Source organism: Mycteria americana, chromosome 5 (assembly GCF_035582795.1).
Source record: "Mycteria americana isolate JAX WOST 10 ecotype Jacksonville Zoo and Gardens chromosome 5, USCA_MyAme_1.0, whole genome shotgun sequence".
Lineage (NCBI taxonomy): Eukaryota > Metazoa > Chordata > Aves > Ciconiiformes > Ciconiidae > Mycteria > Mycteria americana.
The window spans coordinates 15,872,829-15,895,456 of NC_134369.1; the positions used below are offsets into that span (position 1 = coordinate 15,872,829).

Below are 22,628 nucleotides of genomic sequence, written 5' to 3' on the forward strand. Positions count from 1 at the left end.
AAAAAAAAAATCTGTTAAGGTTATCTTTTTTTTCAGCATGTATTCAGTTTGCTATTTCTTCTTTCAAAGAACATGCATTACAACAGTGTTTTCACATACCTTTTTTTTTAAAAAAAAAAAAAAGCCAATAAAGTAGATTTTCTTTTAAAGGGAAAAAAACAAACTAACAAACCAAGCAATGAAGTAATCTGATTATTGGCAAGCAAGCCACAAACACAGGTACCTCACATACAAAAGCACATAAATTTCAGGAAAAGTATACAGCACAATAAAAAAAATTCCCAATAGAAAACTACATCAGTGGAAGAATTAATGTTTTTCATAATGAACCATGCCAAATCTAACTGAACAGCATTATTATAAATAAGCATCCACATTATTTAACTGATGTACAAAAATTATTGGTGCCACCATACCCCTCCACATGAAGTATTCAGAAGGCTTCAACCATCCTTTGAATAATCATGCAGAGATGCTGCAGAACCAAATGACAAAAACACAGTTCTCTGTTTTCCTGATGCAGAGAGTACCGCTGACTTTCAAAGGCACAATTTCAGTACAATCTTCATTTACAAACTGGAGTATTTTAGAATGTTAACACAACAGCAAAAAATGGCAAGTGACAGAAGTAAATAAAGCTAAAGGTATTTCCATAACTTCAGTTTTTATGGACAGAGACCTGATATTACCTTTGAAGCTAATAATGCATGGTTTGGTTATTAAAGAAACAAGTTTGGGGGTTTTTTAAATGTGAATTTGGTGGAGCAAAAATTACATTAAAACAATCTAGCCAAATTTTGCTTCAGGTAGAATTTTTGTGTCAACTTTCCAAATTCTCAATGTTGTTTTTCTAGTATTTGCTAATGTCTTCATCCTAAATTTGGCCCACCAACCTGAGAGCGTGAACAATGTTTCACAAGTCTTCAACTGTTACATTTCAAAAACCAAACAAACAAACTAAATCCTACCACAATTATGTTTTGTATTCAGTGAGATCAGAAAGCCCCTGAAGATTAGTTGAGCTCGCATAACAAACCAAACCTGCCAGAACAATTCATCTGGCTGATATGCTGTTCCTTACGGCCATATTTCCTGAGGAATGCTCAAAACCAGACATATTTCAAGTTGGATAAACTCTTCTGGCATTCTGCTCCTGCAACTCTCTTTTATGAGTAAAGAGCCCCCTTATCACATGACAGGTTTGGGAATCAAGATAAACAACTGAAGTGCATGAATTTATCCTCACACCTGAGAAAAGCACATGCTGGAGGACACCTCCGTGTTGTTAAGAGGATATGCACCCACAGGTAACAGGCACACGCACGTCCCAGGCACGTGATGAAGCAATCGCATGCAGACACTCTCATGCACAAGGAGGAAGCAACAGGCATAGGTCTTCTCAGGCTTACTGAAAGAAACTGTGGCTCGTCCCACAACAAAGGGTGGGCATCTCCAAATTAAATGGCAAGTCAAACTTACTATGCACATTTTTTTCTCCCATTTACAATATTCCTGATCTTCAGTGATAAAATGCAAACTCTATAAAATGTTAGCATGACGACATCTTGCATTATTTAAAGCACTTTATGTTGCTGTATTTATAGTACATTTCCTCTAGTTTTATTAGTCTTGAATTAAATATAAACAGAACAAAAGGATTCACTGTTCTTACGATCACAATCTTCCACGTTGAACCACATTATTTTAAGTTACTGGTCCTACAAGGAAAACAGTTCTAGCATCATATTTTCTTCAACGCCCAACTTAATTCTTTGTAATCAACACTAGGAAGTTTATTTAAACGATCTGAACCAGGCACAAAATTCTGAACCTAACACGATTCTACTTTGAATTTTCAGACTTTATGTAATAACATGGAACTGTTGAATGATTTTTGTAAACTAGAAAAACAAACATTTCAAACTGTTCTTTCTTGGTTATGAAACTAAGGAGCTTGGAGAAAAGATGCATCGTTTCAATTCTATTTTTCACGATGAATTCATGCAAACGGAGAAATTTAAAATCACATTTATTCCTTAATAGTTGCAGAGTTGGCACCAAAAACGCCCTCTTGTGGCACAGCAGAACCCTGCAGAGCCTGCTCTCAGTTCTTTCAACTCAAATTTTAAAACAAGAATGTATTACTCAGGGCTTATTTTGAAACAAAAATGAGACAGGAAAGCCCATAATAAACTAAACTAAAACCGCAGACATTGTTCAGAGTTTGAATGAACGCTTGAACTTACTTCCTCTACATGGTTCTTTCATTTTCCTTTTTTTGAGTGTTAGTGTAAGTAGTGAGAACATCTGGTCCCTCCTGTAAATCTAAACATAATCAAATTCCTGGGGAAAGCTGTTCTGAGAACAGAGCACTGTCGCTTCGGCAGATTCCTGAAAGGGGAATCTTTGTGCTGTTTGGAATCTTTTATTAAAGAATGTGTGTAAAAACAACTTCACTGGGAAAGCATCCATGCACTTTGACATGTCCAACAATAGGCAACAACTTGCAGGACTGCCTCACCCTCATCCCCACAGACTACTAATTCTCAGAGGTGTACCACTGAACTTAAGAGAACAACCAACAGACAACTGCAATCAACAGACAACTACCCAGCAGATTTGCTCTCCTATGGAGCAAAGCTAGCACACTGCATATTTTTCTATCAATAGAAATGCAACCATGATGGCTTCAATTCCCTTATTTGAAAGCAGCATCTTTCACACAGGTTTTATTTTTGCTGCTTTTTAACTCTTAGTCTGGCAAAATGACGTTAACGTAGCGGTTCATTTGCAAGCAAACCAAAAAAACCACTTAAGAAAGCCTTTCAACTGAAGCCCAACCTCAACAGGCACTGAAATCCTGATGCCCAGCGAAGCAGGGGACGGGGGGAGTCTCCCATCTTGCGACTACAATACAGCACAGTTAAGAGCACATTCTTTAACAGATCTCTCTTGGTTGCACGCTCCCAACCGATGGCAATCCAGGCCACTTGGCAGCCTGCCAGATTACTGATGAGGATAGTCACTAACAGCTTGTTTCCCTCGTCCTGCTCCTGTGTAAACAGTCTGCTGTGAAAGGTGTTACTCTGTTTTTTTCAAAACACAGCTCAAGCAGGAAACAATTGTTTGTAAGCACAGGAATATCATATTTCAGCTGCCAGTTAATCTGCAACAACCCAGAGCACGGCCATATTTCATCAATGCGGGCTCATTACAAGCATTCGGACTGAGCTGGTAGCAGCATACACAGCTTTGCACAGCAGAACAGATGAGCGAACAGGCAAGTTTGAAAGTGGTAAGTTTGAGAGAAAAAACCCCCACATTTTGGTCAAACAGGAAAATGTTCAACCAATGTTTTTACCCCAGTGGAATAATTAAACACAAGAAAAAAACCATACAACACTTTCACAACCTATTATAAACCCTCAATCAAGCCCAAAATTTCAGCTGGAATATTCAGAAAACCTTAGAAAATAACATTTTAATTATTTGAGTATCTGAAACTTTCTCTTTTCAGACAGAAACCATCCATGTTTGGTTTATACAAAGGCATTTTCAATGTTTTCAACTGAAGTTTCAAGTTCTGAGAAAATTTTTTTAAATACTTGTTATAAAAACAATGCCTTTTAAAGTAAAGTTATCATTCAATCCTTAGGGAAATCACTATGTCATTTCATCCGTAAGAGCACAGATGTAAACTTAACAAAAAAAAAAAAAAAAAAAAAAAAATCCTTTTTGACACGCGTCACTGAGCTTTTTTCTCAAAGCTTGGTCTGTACGTAGCTGAGATGCAAGTCTTCCTGTGAAGAGTCAGATGCATGCACCATGGCCTTATTTGTATCCTGTATTTTTGTAGTGGTCTGGGCCCCTCAGGTGACATCACTTCATGCAATGTTCATGGAAACACACACATCGTTCACACTGAACGTACAGGCAGATTCCTCGGGACAAAGCCCTGTTAGCCATGCTGCAAAGCTACTCAGACAGTTCAGAAACCAGACAGGATTATGGCAAGTTTACCAACCCAGCATGACAACACGGGAAATAGTAGGATGTGAGGTATTTTTGATCATTTTGCTCATGCAGCATTTCCAGTAAAGATTCTCAAAGAGAAGAGAATCAAGAGTCATTAAGCAGCATTCTTCTAGGTGTAACAGTCCAACAGCCCTTTTCTTTCTAAGTACAACCAAATTTTTCATCCCTTTTGAAACCAATAAATCAGTATTTCCTTTCAGAGTTATCCTAGCTGGTGTCTATTTTCTACATCCCGGTCTTCCTACCTAAAAGGAAAAGTTAACTATCAGACACTGAGTAAAACCAAGCCATAGGAAGATCTACAAAACCAGTTATCTGGTCAAGATCCCAACCTGTCAAAGCTGCAGTATTTCATGCAGTTGTATGTAGTTCTCCTCCACTGCCTGCAGAATTTAAGAAAAACATGTATGTGTGTACACATGCATATAAAAGGAGAGGTATGGGTTGGGGAAGAAGAGAAAAAGAAATCACCAAGTTTCCTTATTACCTGAGAATAGCTATTAAGCCACACCTAAAACTGGAAGAGAGTAGTCTCCAATCAGTAGTATGCAGCCTTGCGAGGCTTCCGCTTCAACCAGCCTTCCTCAGGCATATCATAACAAAAATTCCTCTCTCCATAATTTAGCCCAGATCACTAACCTGTGCTGTCCCAGGATGTCTGCAGCTCTCTCAGCCTCTCTCTGTTTTCTGATCCTGGAAGGAAATTCTCAATCTTTGCACCCACCCATCTTGACTCAGCAAGTCTCGCCTCCAGAGCACCAGCCTACCCATTCAAGCAGAGAATACCATTTCCTAACCACTACAGGAAATAACTCCTCATAATCCTTGAGCAGTTGATTGCTAAGAAGGTCTCTCATTCACAATTTCCCTTCAGTGTATGCATGTTTAAACAAATGGTATTGATTACACAGGTCACAAGTATTTGTTTTCTTGAAACTAGGAGCACTCTCCCATCAGTTACAGTATCTACATCATCACTAGTACCGATTGCGTAAAGAAGGCAAGTATTCAGCTGTCTATTGTAGGTGCCTTAGTTGTTTGCAGCTACTCTGAGCAATTAGGACAATGTACTATCCAGGATACCTTTACACAAGTCAACTTTAAAAAGGCAGCTGTGACATTTAAGATAAGCTTCTTTAGCAGGCAATCTAAGGAGAAGCCTATACTTAAAAAAAAAAAAATCCACATTATTATTAAGTACATACTAAGCAGTAGCCCATTTGAGTGGGTTGGTCTGCCTTTCTTCCAAGCAATAAAACCGTTGCTTTCTAAAATAGAACATCTCTAAAAACTGTTTTTATTATAGTCTTTTTACTGTTTATTTCCAGAGGAGCATTACCTAACTATAAACCTCTTTTTCATGCCCGTAGAAACTGTTTTCAACACTAGGGGCAGGAGGAGGTATCAACCTAAGAGCTAGAAAGCTTTAAAGGACATTCCTCTCCTGTCGTATTTCAGATTAAGTACAAACTCCTTCCTCTAATTGTTAGACCTGTTGACAAGAAAGTAGACATCATGATTAGCAACCTTAAAAAATAAAAAAATAAATCAAAAGCTTCATTGTAAGAGTTACCCTAGTCTATTTGAATACCGAGTTAGTGAAAGGAGTCTTTACCCCAATCAACAGTAAAGGTCCACACTTTAAAAAAGAAGGAAAATTAACAGAACAACATCTACAAGCTAAAAGTTTACTGCAAATCTCTGACTGACCTTTTAACAGCTGAAATGGCATAAATTCCAGGAAAGACTTACGACAGAATTGCTCCTACCATTTTCCAAGGCTTTTGAAAAAGACATACAACTTTTTTTCCTAGCATCAAGAAAAATACCCGATACAGAAATATTTCCTCAAAGCCATTTGTCTGAATAAGTAGCATAATGTTGTCTTATGAAGATGGCAAGTGTTCATGTCTCAGAAGATTTATTTATCCAGCATGAGATACAAAAAAAGCTTCCACCAGACAGCCTTTGACCTGCTTGAGCTTCAAGAATACTTTTTGCAGGGGGAGGGGAGAAGCTGTTAGCTACATCATTATAAATGTATTTTAACATAAATGCATTTTGACACAAACTGATTAGATAGAGGACTCTTCATTGTCCAAATCTTCCAAGATTAGAGCTCTGCATCTTTCTTAAAGAATGGAAGCCATTATAAAAGCAATTGCTATCTTAGATGGAATGACACACAGAAAAAAATTCACATAATTTTTTTTTTTTTTTTTTTTTTTACATATGGCATTTAAAATTCCAGGGGTTTGTGTTTGGTTTTTTCCTAATAGCAGATGAAGTCTAAAGACTTGCTTTTAAGACCTTGATGTGAGACTATATCAGGAGCTTTTCAAAATGTATGCATACATGATTATTTCAACACAACAACGCCACACGAATCTTTCCTATCATATCGGAAACTCCGCATTTTAACATCATCCTTGTTAATCTAATTAGCCCATAACACGTGGTGATAAAGTAATTCTTGTACCTCTAAACTGCTTTCAAAAGTTTGTTTAATGCTTTACCTTCTGGGCAGGCCCAGAGAAAATATTTCCTCCTCTTATTCAGCTAATTCAGTTAACAACTACATCACAAGCTGAGAAAAACTACCAGGAACACACTTAAGCTCCTTTTTCTTTTTGCAATTTATAACCCACTAGGAATGGAAGAACAAATTTACATGGTTCTAGATTAAAACCGGTATTTGAAAATATAAAATTAAATCAAGATTTACTATTTAAAATTATGTGAAGCAGTCAAAAAGTCTATCATGAAATTTTAAAAATCCATTTTTATAACATACTAATAAGAGACATTTTATTTTAGCTCACTTCAGAAGTGAAATGCAAGTGGGACCCACACATTTACTGCCACAATTTAAGTCGCTTTGTGACCTCTACTCCAAAGCACCAGACATTCATTTCTGGAAACACTGGTGTGGCATGAAATATTCACTGAAGGATTTCTTATAACAAATTCAGAAAAATCCAAAACATTACACAAACAACTACAAGTAAGCAAAACTATTTCAATTGTTAAGCAGGGTATATTTCATAGATAGAAGTAATTTTGTTTATAAAGACAGCAGTTCCAACTAACACTAACTTCTACTGACTCTCTACTTCCCCGCAAAAAGTAATTTCTTTGATTATTAGACAGAAATTGTTTTTGTCTACCTCACAAATAGTTAAAAGCTTCTAGGAAGGTTGTTTTTTCTTACAATAATCCATTCCTAAATGGCAGGTTCAGATGTTTCCTAAACATTTTTCATAGCTTTTGAACTAGAGCTCAACCTGAAGAAAGCCACAACGCAACTAAGAAACAAGCACACTACCTTCAATCAGCTGAAAACACAGGGGCTTTCCTAACACTACTGCTCCACTCTAATTCTTCACATGGGCACTCTTCACAGACAATAGCACTCTGAATCCATACCTTCTTTGTATTTCTACTCACCTCCCCGGTAGACAAGTCTCACACTGCAATTTAGCATTTTCACTACAAACTTCAGTAGCCAAAACAAATGGAATGTCAAGTTAATTAGCATGGAAGCTGCTGAGCTTCACAAAAATGAATAATACAGTAGAATTTGTAATATATTTGCAGAGGTCAACATTCTCTCAGATTTCTGTACTACTGCAGAACCAAGAAACCTTGTGACAGAATACTTCAGAACTTTGTTAAATCAATTGAACATATAATCATGCTCAATTTATTTTTTCACCTACATGTTTTACAAATGCTGAAATTCACAAGAACAGCATTCTCGGCATGTTTCTCTAATTCAGTTTCACCCAAAACCATTATACAGACCTGATAACAGGTAGAAACCATGTTCTTTATCATTAATGGAATTCCTGAAAGATGAGATGAAAGGAAAAAAGTTAATTTATCATTAACATTCTGGGGAAAACAAAAATTATTGATGCCAAACTTGTTCTTAAACTGACTCCATCTGCATTATCTCATTTGGAATTATCACAGTTTATTCAGCTCATTAATAGAATTTCTTATTGTGCTTCTAATCATAGAAATCTTAAAAATTCGTCAGAAATAAGCCATCTGAAGTTTTCCTTCTAAAGGAAACAAACATAATATTCACTAACAGTGAATAACACTAATTCACTTTTTTCCTATTCCCACACACACACAAAAAAGTAAGAGGCCTATTTACAATGTACCTCAACACAGTTAAAGAAACCACTCAGGAAATAGTAGTATGACAGCCTAAACATAAATTTACAAGTCTTCTCATCTCCCTCTGCAAACAAAATTCTCTTCTGTACAACAATAATTCAAAAATTCTTGTAGCCTTACTACTCACATTACTCAAAACCACAACCTACAGCTACTTCTTTTTAAGATTTCAGGCAATGCTTAATCTGACTTCCACAAACCACAGTTCCTGAGCTTCTGCTGTCTGCCTACCACAGTGACACAGGAACATGCTGGTAATCAGAGACACCCCTCAAATTGCTAGCTGCAGTTCCCCTATTGGATCCATTGAGGAAGACGAGCTGTAAAAAAATTGAACTCCTGTAGCTCCCTTCTCACTGACTGCTACTTTTCTGGTGAGTGAGGAGAGAAGTCACATTATCCATACGCAGAAGCTTCAATTTTCCTCCTTGTTTTCTCTCTTTAGCCCACCTTATTTATCAGTACCATCTAGTAGTTTATTTGCAACTAGTTTAAACCAATGCTTTCCAACCCTCCCACATCACTAAATTTTACATCCTGTCCACCACTCACTCAAGAATTTATTGTCCCCAGAGATGGCTGATACATATAGCTCCATCGTTCACTTCTTGAGCCTTGCTTGCTTGTATTTTTCTGCAGCTTTCCAAGCACCTCATCACCCAGCTACCCCTACGCCACCAGAACCACAGGTTTGACCAGTGAAAGAACAACCATTTCAGGCACGATAGCTGACTGCTGCATCTGGTCAATGAGAAAAAATAAAAAACGGTGAGCTTCCTTATAAGCAATGCTGATGCAGCAAAAGTTGGAGAAAGAGGACACAGATTTGTGGGGGGCTATTTTAAATCCCCCAGAAACTGTATTTGAAACAGTCCATAATATCCAACACGAACACTGCTTCTGGTCTTTGCAAGTCCACACTGCTGACTGTGTCAAAACGCTTTGTCTCTTTTCCAATTTGTGAACATATAGCTACATCCAAAAATCCACATCAAAAGGCTTTCAATTCACTACTTATCTACATTTCCAAAATTAGTTCCCATCCTTCCTTCTCTTCTGCTAACCTTGATTATCTTATTCATGCAAATTCAGCTTAAACAGTGTTTTCACAAACTTCCAATGTTTGGGACACATTTTTTTACTATTATTATTAGAACTGAAACCATGACAGCAGATTCTGCCTGCCCAGTATGAGCAGCCAGCTACCCACAGAATAACTGCTGGGCCTGGCACATAGCACACCCTGCCCATTGGCCACCCACTGCTGACTGGTGTGCAGCACTGGTGTGCAGCAAGCACAGCAAGCCCCCTGGGAACCATGGGTTCACACAATGCCACTGCAGTTCAGCTTTTTTACATATGGCATTTAAAATTCCAGGGGGTTGTGTTTGGTTTTTTCCTAATAGCAGATGAAGTCTAAAGGCTTGCTTTTAAGACCTTGATGCGAGACCATATCAGGAGCTTTTCAAAATGTATGCATACATGATTATTTCAACACAACAACGCCACACAAATCTTTCCTATCATATCGGAAACTCCGCAGCCATCCTGCAGCCATCTGACCCTGCAGCCACCCCAAGGGAAAGTCACAGCTGAGATCCCATCTTTGCATCCAAAGAAGAGCAACGAAGCTGGTGAAGGGTCTAGAGCACAAGTCTTATGAGGAGCAGCTGAGGGAACTGGGGTTGTTTAGCCTGGAGAAAAGGAGGCTGAGGGGAGACCTTATGGCTCTCTACAACTACCTGAAAGGAGGTTGTAGCGAGGTGGGTGTTGGTCTCTTCTCCCAGGTAACAAGTGACAGGACAAGAGGAAATGGCCTCAAGTTGCACCAGAGGAGGTTTAGATTGGATATTACGAAAAATTTCTTCACCAAAAGGGTTGTCGAGCACTGGAACAGGCTGCCCAGTGAAGTGGTTGAGTCACCATCCCTGGAGGTATTTAAAAGACGTGTAGATGTGGCACTTAGGGACATGGTTTAGTGGTGGACTTGGCAGTGCTACGTTTACAGTTGGACTCAGTGATCTTAAGGGTCTTTTCCAACCTAAACGATTCTATTATTCCTTACTGTAGTCAGTATACAGGAATTAATGTTTCCTTGCAGTGCAGAAATCCATCAAGCACAAGGGGTATTTAAATCTCATATAAGACTTGAAGATTTTTCTACTGAAATTCTCTGGATCACCTGGCAAAGCCAGTAATATTGTTGCAGCCTTTCAAATTGCTCAGTAAGGGGGAGGGAAACTACAAGAGTTTAAAAATCCATATTATTTGCAAACCTCTAAGCAAGGACTATTCTACATCAATATGACAGTTCCTGCATAGCAAATACTGGGTATTATGTTTGAATGCCTTAATAGTGTATTTTCGTATCTTGTCTTTAACCTTGGCACTAGATGTTCTGGGTTAGTAATATTTACTTCAGGAATAACTGCAACTTATGTTTCTACCCGAGTTGTTTTTTTAATCCTTCAACTGCAATAAAAATCCATAAGCAAAGCCTGAATTTCAATGCCTAACAATTCACATACTGAATGCCCAGCAATCAACACCACACATGGAAATATACTGAAAGTCATAAAAGCGAGTGCTGTTTTACTTCTTTGTCAGATGACACAGTCATATACCTCAGTAATTTCAATTTTCCTTCCTCCGTTCTGTTGTTTCAATATTTCCTTGACAATTCAATACTCTCCAAAGGCATGGAAATGCAACTCTCAAGAAAGACTCTCTACCTGGAGATTTAGCTGTCCACCCTCTCAAACAAGTTAGCAGTAAGAGGAGAGAAACTAGCCAGTGACACTGAAGAGTATCTGTTACACTGATATTAACACCTTGATAAAGTAAAGATTTATCACTTCACATTCAACTGGAAGGACTAAATACACCGTTACATGAGTATATCAAAGCCCAACTTGATACCTGTAATCTCTTTATTAAAAGAATTTCATTTAATGATTTTGCACGAGACAAGTAAAAATAAGTCATTGATTTATATTTTTTTAAAATATAAATGACCTCAAACTGCAAATCACTGCATAGCTAACTGGAAGAGCAAAAGGAAAGAGGTCAGGCTATTTAAAATTGAATACTGGGAGTAATAACATGCACAGTGTTGAAGAAATAAATCTTATCACTATCTGAAATAGTTTTAGGTATTCAAGTATTTCTGTGCTTAAACAGTAAAGCACAAAAGTAGCATTTAAAGAACAGCATCAATCTATGATTTGCAAGGAAGGAAATAACAACATTTTCTCAAGCCACCTGACAAGATCATTGTCTTAACTGGAAAGCAAGCAACAACTTCACATTAAAAAATCTGGCATGTTCACAAATTACTCTCTCTAAATAAAAAATGAGGGCTGATATCCTGAGATGGTAACAATAAATATCAGGTATCTGATAACTGTCATCTAAGAAAAATGGTTTTCCTCATTTTGCAGCTAACTTTTATTAATTTAATTTTAATTTAGTCCAGGCAATTCAACATGGTTTTGAACCACCACATCCTCTGTGGAACAACTGTCTACATCCAGGTTTTGTCAGTCTTATCTCACCATGCAAACAGCTAATGTTATAACTCCTGATCTTCAGAAAAATATAAAGAAAATATTACTAATGCTGCTTTACCAACCAGTGAAAATTACATGTAGCGAAGCACACCTATTAGCACAGATTCTGTCTGCAGATGTGTTTAAACATTCTGCTGAAATAGATCCAACAGATTTATTATTCTAGGTATTAGGATAAGCCCCATTTCTTTCCCTTTGATCCAAGGTAGGCATTGAACTCAAGCACTAAGAGGTTAACCTGCAGAGCATACATTTAAAACACCTAAAAATCAGCTTAAAAAGATACCTATTTAAAAAACAAAAAAAAAAGTTACATTTGCCTTTTGCTCTCTGATTTACACTGCTTGATAAACAAACAGTGCCTCTATTTTTTCATTGCTCTCCATTATATTAATACCAATATCCTAAGTTAATCAAAATTAGTCTTTCTTCTGCCTAGAAAAGGGACAGAGAAATAACTGCAAAAAGCAAAGAACTGAGTAAACATGAAACTTAAGTGAAAGTTGCTGCTCAAGCATTATGCTAGTTTGAAGATGACTGTGAAACTATGACATTTTGAAACAAGTATGCAGCTTGCAAAAAAACAGTAACTCTATATTTTTTCAGATGACAAAGTAGCAAATTAACAGCAGTTTTTCTGCTTAGTCATATTTAACAATCACAGTCTATACAGAGCTCCTAGAAAAAAAAAATCACCTGCATGTTGGAGAATAAACATCTATTTTCAAAATGCTCAGTACTGTGCTCTTAGTTCAGGATATTTGGCCTCTAGGAAATAAATAAAAATATAATAAAAGTCCTCACTTGACAAAGAATTGTAAATAAAATCCAGTATTACTCAAATGCTTCGTTTCAGCAGTGTATCCAAATCTCATTTTAAAAGTTTTTGTGGTTCTGGTTGTACTTTTTATTAAACCTAAGATAAAACCTTTAAAGATACAGATAAGCAATAAGGAAAACAAGGGTTTAAACAGAAATCATCAGGCAGAAAAGCACATACCTACTATGTATTGGTAACAAACTTCTGTACCTGTCTAGACAAGTCAGTGATACTCTTGCCAAGTACTACTTGGCAGACAATCAAAAAGAAAAGGGTTGGGTGCTTAACCAGATTCTTCTTGGATTTTAACATCTTTAATTACAAATCTGGGTTTAAATTAAAAGTTCTGCTTCTAAGGACAATATCTCAGAGCAGACCTTGTAAAACTCTCTAATAATGCTGCAGGAAAAAAACAATTAAACTACAAATAAAATGAGGTTTTAGCCCCATCCCTTACTGTTATCCAAGCCAAGGTCATAAAAAACACATTTTTAAAGAAGCACATCTAGGAAGCAAAGACAAAACAAATTAGATTTAACAGTAAATTAGAATGTACAGTCATACCTGATAGAATTGGATGCGATATTAAGTAAATGTGACACCACATTATTCAAGTTGGTCTTTGCAGGGATGCAGCACTACAATACTGAAGCAGTACACTTAATCTGTACCAATGAAATGTAAATATTTGAGATGGTGGCAAACTTTGATCAGTAGTGAGTATAACCCATCTGCAGCAAACGGAATGATGGGAAAATGCACAGCATAGAACCCAAGAGAAAAACCTGCAACCCATGTACTTCACAGCATGCACTTCTCTCTTCACCGAAGCACTTGCTAAGATTGTTTAGTATTGCTAGACTCGCCTGGAAAAGGTACTTTTTTTGTTTCCTCCATTATGAAATACAAAAACATCTTGCATGATATATTTGCCTGCAGATAGGTAACCCTTTTAACTAGGTCCAGTTGCTAGAGAGTTTAATGGCTACTGATAGATTGAAGAAGCAATCTTCTTCAACAAAACATGTAGTATTAAGATTCTGCTGTCCCATATATTTGAGATTCTCTCCTTTCTCATAGATAATGGGTAACAAATAAAACAAAATTAAAAGTGTTGAATAAATTACTATTTCCTCATTTGATGTGGTAGGCATACTGCACACTTCTAAAAGCAGTCTGAAATGTAACATAAGGTTATGAAAACTATTTTTAAGACTATAGCAATACCTACCCGGTACAACTGTATTTTTCATCTTTACATTTTAGGCAGACTTTCAGAAATACTGAAACCCTCACTGTAATATGCAGCTTCCTAAAACATACGCACACGTTCACCTGCACACAGATTCAATGAATGCAGAAGCGGACACTACTTTGGGAAAGAGGCTGAATGAATGAAGTTTTTCCGACAGATTCATGTTAAAGAAGCTAGAATGTGTACAGAACAAAATGTGGATCCTGGCAGCTCCAGAGAACCAGTTCGTACCCTTGTTTCTGAGCTACAACACAAGTAAGTCGTATAACTCCAACCAGAACAAAAGAATGTTCGCCTGTTTCCCAGACAACTTTGATTTTCAGAAGTGTTCAACACCCAAAACAATGTCTCAAGTTAATGGGAACTATGCTTTAAGTGTATGTCATCCTTGCTGGCCTCCTCAGGTAGTCAAAATTCAGTTTTCCAACATGTGTGTATTTTGGAAGAAAGGCAAACAAGGATTAACAAACCAAGCTAAGTAGTTTTTGGTGCAGCCTTGCTTTAAAAACAAACAAAACCCAGCACCTCCCCTTATACACTCCTCCCTCCCCCAAGGAATGCACACAATGCTCCTCTTCATTCATATACATCGCTGAATCAAACCGTACATAGCATTTTCCTTACGCACAGTTCCAAGCTTGCGGTTCTAGAGGGCACTCTGCAATTCAGGTAGCATGAACATACCCTTTTCCCACTTTCTGGTAGCTAAACTACAAACTACTACTTTTGCTGTCCGCAATCGTCAGCAATCTCTTCCCGAGTACAAATCCATCAGCATTTACTTCACTCTTTAAAGAGTGATTTCTCATTTTAACTGTCATCAAAAAAAGACACTTAATTGTTTGCCCAACCTGAATGAAACGTAGCTACTGTATCTACCCAGCAGGTCCAATATTCCCAGCTCAGTTCCGTTCACAATCCAGGAGAACAAAATTTATTAAACAGGCTGTCTGATCAAGCCCAGAGCTGGAGAACAAAGAACAAGAGGAGAGATACAGAGAAACTCATACATGCAACACTATTGTATTGTATATATAACAATATATAAATGGGAAAAAAGAACTATATATAACTGTATATGGTTCTTTTTTTCTATTGCCCAAATGGAATACTTTCTTACAAGAAATTAAGAAATAATAACAAAAGGCACCAACACATATTCACCCCTATCCTGGCAGCTTTTCTCTTGCTGCCTAATTTCCTGCCAGTGAACCAGTAGAGGCCGCTCAAGACCGTCTACCGCTTCTGCAGAACTGCAGGATGGGACAGCTTCCCTACCCTCGTATTTCAACCCAAAAGCCAGTTCTAGTATTTTTCTTTCACTTCTCAGGTTCATATCCGGTTTTCCACCCATACAAATTACCTCAATGAAGTCTAGTCCCCTCAGGGACAACTCCTGATTAAATTCTAAGAACCAGTCATAACCTACAGATTGCTGCATATGGTGCCTCTCAAGATTTATCCAAACTAGAGCTTCACCCATTGCTGTGGAACCACTCCAGGTTTCTTCCCCTGAAAATTTCACAGCACACAAAGCCCTTTCATTTTGCCAGAGACTAACCTCAAGTTTGCTAGTGATGGTGTAAATCTCTTTGCTTTTGGTTGATGAAGTTCTCATGTGGTTCCAGCTACATAATTTTTATTCCACTTCAGGAACTCCACACATCAAACTGGTTATACACAGCAATGACAGAGTGAAGTACTTCATAGGCCAGATCCTCACAGGTGGATTTCATATCAGTTTATATACTTACTTATACACTAACTGAGACCTTTTATCTAAGCACAGGTTCAAGAAACACAAAGGACATAATCTATATCAAAGATCTCATTATGAGGGACATCACTACTCCTTACTTACAGTAGTTAAGTGCTCCAGTATCTTTTGCTTCTACAGCAATAACCATCACGGAAAACAGAGCAAGAAAAAAAATAATAATAATTTGTATTTACAGCAGGCCATGAAATACATACAGTAAGTAGTGCTTTATCCTACCTAAACAGCTAAACAGCACTAAAAAGAAACAGTCTTCAAGATCCTACTAGGAGCGGGGAAGACAGGAATTTCTGCAGGGCAGAAGAAACCTGTTGATTAAATTTATTAATGAGATTACAAAACAGTCTTCTCAGATAATCGAAAGGACTGAATTCAATAATCCAGATGGTCTCTTTCCCTTTGGGCTTCTGTGATTAAATAATCATTAATTGGGCATCGTCTATAGCCCACACGGTGAATCTGAGCTCTTGTATGGTTTTCAGTGACATGGTATCTGAACGTACACATTTGGCACAGCAGAATGAAACTTACAAAGGCAGACTTCAATTTGGTGTTCACCAGCTTCTGTGTTCTTTGGTCTTTTACTGTTTCCAAATACTTGAAACACATACAATGCGTATTTCCTACATACAGTAAAAACTAAATAAAAGAATTAAAGAATAACAGTTGCAAACAGTTACAGACTATTGCTATGAACAATGGCAGTTTCATAAAAAGTTTTGTTTCTTGCACATCCACCATTATCCGAAGAAGAGGCCAAGCTGGACTAAAAACTGATTTCAGAAATAAATAAATAAAGGGTTAATGTCAGATATTTAATAAATAAAGGGTTAACTTCAGATATTTAAGTGCTGGTTTCCACTTTTTTGTTCTTAATTTTAGGCTACAATTTGAATGCAGTATTACCTTTGAGATGTGCAATATTATTGCAGCATTCTAAAACAACCTCTATAGCGGCAGCACACTTTTTTAACGTACTTTAATACAAGCCAGTTAGGTGTCTAACGCTGGAAGAATGGATCTTTTCACATAAATACCCATCTCAATCTTTCAAAGCCATAAGAAGGTAACAAAAAAAGCATTCCAGACTTTCAAAGCTTTCCAACTTCCGCAAGTCTTTCAGATGATCAGAAAAAGATCATAAGCAAATGGAAACAAAAGCCTGAACTATGATGCATACATGCACTGTTTTTTCCATCAGTCACTATTTTCCCTGCATGTCACATCTCCCTCCCCAAAAAGAGAGTCTGCCAACCACACTTACCACTTCACATCAGCAACCCAACTACCAGAGCAAGCATTGTCAAGTCCTCATTCAATTCCACATAAGCTCAGCAGCAACCACCTTTCTGCAGTGACTCTAACAGAAAGCAGTTGCCCAACAAACACAACATATTTCAAAAACATCAGCAGAGAAAACGAACAAAAAAAAGAGATGGAAAAGAGTAGCGCGAGCTGTCCTCAGCACTCAAAGTCAGAAAACGCAATATCCATGATACTTTTATACAAAGAAACATCCAGTCCTACGATCACACCTAAATCAATACGCCTCTTAAAATAGATGAAAGGTTGCCATACCAAGCAAGTTGAACACTCCATTTTTTTTTTTTTTTTAAAAAGTTAAAACTGCTGTTTTTACGCATTTTTGTCACTCAAAGAAAAGAGGAAATAAGTCACATTGATGAAAAAAGTCTAACAGTTCACAAGCAATGGTGACCAAATTGCAACCTGTCATAATTGGTATCTATATTGAGTATAGCTGATTGTGCCATGTCTTTATTTGATTAAGAGTAACAAAGATGCTGAGGCTATGTATGTGGAAAGACATAAAATTGCATAAAAAGTTATCCCATTTTCTCCTTAGGACAAGCTATTTAAGTTGTAAATAAGCTGCAAAAGAAACAGCGAGATTTTACCAAAACTACCAAATAGAGATCCAGAAAAAACAGTTTATACATAATTAATGTTTTATTTAGTGATTTTAGGATAAAAGGCAGGACTGTGCTAATACAGTTTGCCACTATAAAGAAAACCTGAAGAATGATCAGAACAGAGAAAATCATTCAGGAAGATGTGGATATGCATAAATGGGAAGAACTAGAATGTAGCTTCATACGTGGCTTCCTAATATAAATTATAGCCTTAAAAGTTAAAACAGTAAAGGAAAAGAAAAATCTGGATGTGTCAGTCAATTTGCAGCATTCGCGTGTGCTGTCAGTGTGGGCGTCTTCCTCAAATAGGCAAACAAGCTAAAATGCAGAAAGCTGAGAAATTTTTACAGCCAAGAAAGCACTTTTGTTGTTTGAGAGTCTCACAAAAGTTCATTCCACCGTACGATTCTGTTCACTCACATGCAACAAAGATGACTTCATATTGCAAGAGGTGCAGAGAAGAACTACAGGATAGTCAGACACAGAGCCCTTTTTAAAGGACTGGACAAAGAACACAGCTTATTTAGTTGAGCAAAACAAGACTAAGAGGGGATGTGATTTCATACAAACATCTCGAGTAAATAACCAAAGGGAAAACAGTCCCCCTTAAACTACAGGACAGCTGCTTAACTACAGAACAGCACTGACACACACACACACAAAAACAAAACCCAAACACGTTATAAACCAGAGCATGTTAATTTGGAAAGCTTCTATCCATCAGAAGGGGAGTTCTAGAAATTTTCAAACTCCCAGTATGTGGAAAGGGGAAAAAAAGCTTCCCTGGTTTTGATATTAAGCTTGACCAGCTTATAAACCTTTGTTTTACTAGATGATGTTTCAAGGTTGTCCATAGTATTGAAGGAAGTAATAAAGACAAGGAAGTAAATGGACATAGGATTAATTTAAAAATGTTTTTTAAGTCAAAGATGGCTCACATTAAATGTTTTATCTAACATTTTGATTACTGCTGTACCAGAAATCAGTTATGTAAGTGGAGTTAGGCTATATATATTTAAATAAAACGTCTGATACTGTGTCCCACATGAAATTATTTAAAATAGAAATAATACTTAGTAATACTTTAATTTCATTAAAGAAATAATATTTCTTTAAATGAAATATTTCTAGAAATAGTCTAAATATTCTAAACATTATAAAAATTTCTAAATATTTTAGAAATATTCTAAAAATATTTATTTCTATTTAAATAATATTTAAAATAGAAATAAGACTTACAAGAGACATAAAGAAATTGACCAAAGAGAAAAAACTACAATAGGTTATATTAATAGTGGAAATTATCACTAGAGAGAGGGGTTGCTCGTAGCATTCCTCCTGACATCCTTCAACAAATCAGTAGCCAAGGAGTGAGAACACGCTCATGAACTTTCTGTGGATGACACCAGACTGGAAATTATCACCAGTACAAAGAGGACTGGGTAGTTATACAGAAGAGCTCATGGTTTTTGTGAGCTAGAATGCCAGAAAATGGAATTTTATAGTACAACATGTGAAATCATGCATTTAGGGTAACCTTTTCTGTAAGCTGAGAGAACTCATCACGTGGAAGCAACATAGGAGGAATTAACAGAGCAGTGAGGTTCGGAAATCCTCATCTAAGGATGCTGATGTTTACACGAGCACAAGGGGAGCTCAATAAATTCATGGAAGAAAAACTGAGAAATTCTACTTGGCTCAGGAAGCCTCTGAGCTGACAATTGGCTAGAGCAGTGCTGGGGGAATTATCACTGCTGAAGAGGATACTATATCAGGTGAACCTTTGGTGTGAAGCAGTATAGCTGAACATATTTATGCCAAAAAATTGCTGTTGCTCCTCGCAAAACTTTGCTTGGCTAAAGACGGTCGAGTTTATCCAGTTGCTCTGTAAAATACACACTCCATTCTGTATTTCATTTCCTGCAGCAACTCCAGTTCAAGCTAAATAATGCTATTAGCACAAGTTATGACAATGTACTGCACACAACTATAATTTAACAGATCAGAAATTAAAAGTTTTGTAATTGCCTGACAAACAAGACACGAGAACGGTCTTCCAAATAGAGCACCTGGGAAAAGGAATCTAAGCTGTTCTAAAATTGCACCAGTAACCTTCTGGAAAGCACAGAAAACCAGAGAGATGTATTCCTACAAAGAGGAAAGAATTTTGTGTTGATGTATCTGTGTAAATGACCTGTTTACACATTTACAGACTGTACAGTTATCATATTTTAGAGTTCCACCAGCCATCAACGTAACCGGAAGAACTTTTATTCCTTTTTTTCAATGCATTGGCCACAGTTAAAGGGTGGCTGCTATAAGCGGTATTTAACTGCCCTCCAATGCCTTGCTGCTACCTCCTGTTCACTAGTTGAAGGCTAAACTAACTGCCCAATCCAGCACTCTTAATTAATTCTCTGGCTCAGGCAAACAGGGACTGACAGGTTTTTTCCTCCTTTGTAGGGAAAAAAGGACATTTTGGGATCATCTGGAATTTTATTTAACAAACATCCTACTGTGTGAGGTATTTATGATGCCTTCGGTCAATCTCTCCTTCACCTAGCCCACTATCGTTTTGAAGTTTGACCTTCACTAAAAACCTCAAGTTTGTCAAAGGTTTTGGGGTATGCTCTGCAGGCATTTCAAAACTAGACACCTGTCACACAGTTGCCAGCAGTTATAGGAGACGGTACCTAATGATCTGGGTTAACCGTTCCAGTCCTGCACTGAAGCAACAAGTGTTTTCCAATTCTTTTCTGTTAGTTTCATTGAATTTGTCATGCATTCCGATTTCCAAAGGAAAATGCAAAGACATAAGTGACACACAACTCTATATCCAGGGCATACCAGAGTTTTACTGATTTGATTAAACCTCTACTTTTACATCAGTGTTTACATTTGTAAAAGCCTTATATATGTAATGTGTGAAAGAAGCGCTCTCACTTATCGTATTTTACTGGAACACGTTTGCATCTCATATAATAAAAGAGCCTTAACAGGCAGCACATCTCAAGTTTTTAACTGTTCTCTGAGTAAGAAACACTAGATTAGAGATATGACAGCCACCACCAGCCCAGGCAAGGCAAGGCAAGTTACCCGTTCTTCCCGTCTCTGGGAAGAAACACTGAAAGCCTTTCGCTTACAGAACTTCCCAGTGCTGCATCCACAGCCACGAGCCATTTAAAATAAAAAAACAACCATCCACCTTCAACCATGACCAGCAATGCAACGCTCCACCTGCCACAAACCGCACTTTAAATACCAGGAAGGAGGGGGAACAAACAACAAAAACTGAAGAGCCGCCTCCGGGGAAACCTGTTGCTAGCCACCGAGAGAGCGCGGCAGGCGAGGGATCCCCACATCCCGCCGCGCCCGGCATTCAACTTTCCCCCTCCGCCGCCGAAACCGCACACCTCGTTGCCACTTTCCCTCGCGTTGATCATTAATTAAATCGGCGGACGTGCCCGGTTGGTGGGGCGGTGGGGGCAGAGGAGGTGGAAGCGGGCCGGCACCCCCCCGCCCCCATCTCCCGCCTGAGACGTCCCCGCGGGCGGGCCGGGGCCGCGCCGCCAACACCCCCCGCCAACGGCGGCCCGAGGCCGGCGCGGGGCAGGGGAGTACTCACTCGATGAAGTAGCTGGCGCCCTCCTCCGAGAACCCCTCCTCCCATCCGCGGGGCAGGTCTGCAAGGGAGGGGGAGAGAGAGAGAGAGAGAAAGAAAGCGAGGAAGGAGGGGTGAGAACTTCGCCCGCGCCCCCGAGGTGCCTCACCGGCCGCGGGGGGAGGTGGGAGGGGAGCGGAGCAGGGGCCGTTAACGGTGCACGGCGCGAGGGCAGGGCGGAGGCAGGCTCCCCGCCGCCCCCGGGCACCCACCTGAGCGGATCATGTGGCCGGAGTTGACGGGCTCCCCGGTGCGAGGATGCAGCCAAGTGGTGGTGCGGGTCAGGTCGCTGGGAGAGAAAAGCGGAAAACATGCACCTGTTAGCGACTGCGTGCGGCCGCCCGGCCGGGCGGGAGGGGGGGGAAGGCAAGCAGGCAGGCAGCGGCGGGAGCGGGGCCACCCTCCACCCCCGCGCCCCTTCCCCCGGCGCCCCCGCCCGCAGGCGCCCCCTTACTCGATGAAAAAGACTCGCCCGTCCTTGCAGACGCCGTAGGACCAGTGCTCAGGTAGACTGTCCCGCCCCACCGCCGCCGCCATGTTCGCCGTGCGCGCAGCCAGCCAGCCAGCCGGCCGGGGAGGGGGTGCGGGCGGGCGGGCGGCCGGCGCTCGGCGCCCAGCGCCCGGCTCTGCTCGGCAGCGCCACCGCGGCCGCCGGAGGCGCGGCGCCCTGGCGCGGGGCGATGTCTCCCGCCCCTGAAGAGGCAGGCGCCTGCCCCGGGCAAGCGGCGGAGAGCTCGCAGGGGAAGGGGGCGCGGGAGCCTGAGGTGGCGCCGGCCGGCTTTGTCCGCCACTGACCCGTGCCCGCCCCCCCAGGTCCCGTGTGGGCTGGTGGATTCGGCCCCTCGCTCCCCGGCGGAGCCGCCCGCCCTGGGGAGGCGCAGCGGCCCCCCGCGGTCAGCGCCGAGTCGCAGGACACCGAGAGGGACGCAGGGACGCCGCCTGGGAAGCAAGCAGCGTACCGCCCGGGCAAGAGCGGCTCCAGGGTCTGACAGGGAGGGTGCACATCCTTAGAGACGCGCTTCGCTCAGTGAATCTCCTGCTGCAGTCTCGGAGTTCTAGCTACCGCCCAGAACGTGTCAAAAGGGAGGATAAGTACAGGTGTGATAGCACTTGATTGTCCCGGGATACACTCTCACCAATGGTGGAAGGTGAGGAGAGAAAGGCCGTAGGGACTTTGAACCGCGGGTACAGGGGACGATCGCTGCAAGGTTAAAGGATAGCAGAGAGCCAGTAACAGTCCTTTGACAAAGTAGAGCTGTCACCAGTATCGCAAGGGACCTGTGCCAATCTCTATATTCATCAATGACCTAGAAAAGGAGGGAGTGGTAACATCAGAGCCTGCTAGGTGAATTTAAGTTACACATTACTCGCTCCCTGCTCAGACCTGTGACA

At 39.7% G+C, this 22,628-nt stretch overlaps 1 protein-coding gene across 4 annotated transcripts in view; it reads right to left on the reverse strand.

Annotated features, from left to right (window-relative positions):
* The window catches only part of PLEKHA7 (pleckstrin homology domain containing A7), a 172,928-nt gene extending 151,054 nt beyond the window's left edge, over positions 1–21,874 (reverse strand). For all 4 annotated transcript variants that reach the window (XM_075502239.1, XM_075502237.1, XM_075502238.1 and 1 more), the window contains exons 1-3: positions 21,691–21,874; positions 21,449–21,525; positions 21,201–21,258 (exon numbers count right to left, since the gene is read on the reverse strand). In XM_075502239.1, the coding sequence (XP_075358354.1) occupies positions 21,201–21,258; positions 21,449–21,525; positions 21,691–21,773 (218 nt within the window). In that variant the 5' untranslated portion in view covers positions 21,774–21,874. The remainder of the gene's footprint in view (positions 1–21,200; positions 21,259–21,448; positions 21,526–21,690) is intronic.
* Between the last annotated feature and the right edge of the window lie 754 nt (positions 21,875–22,628).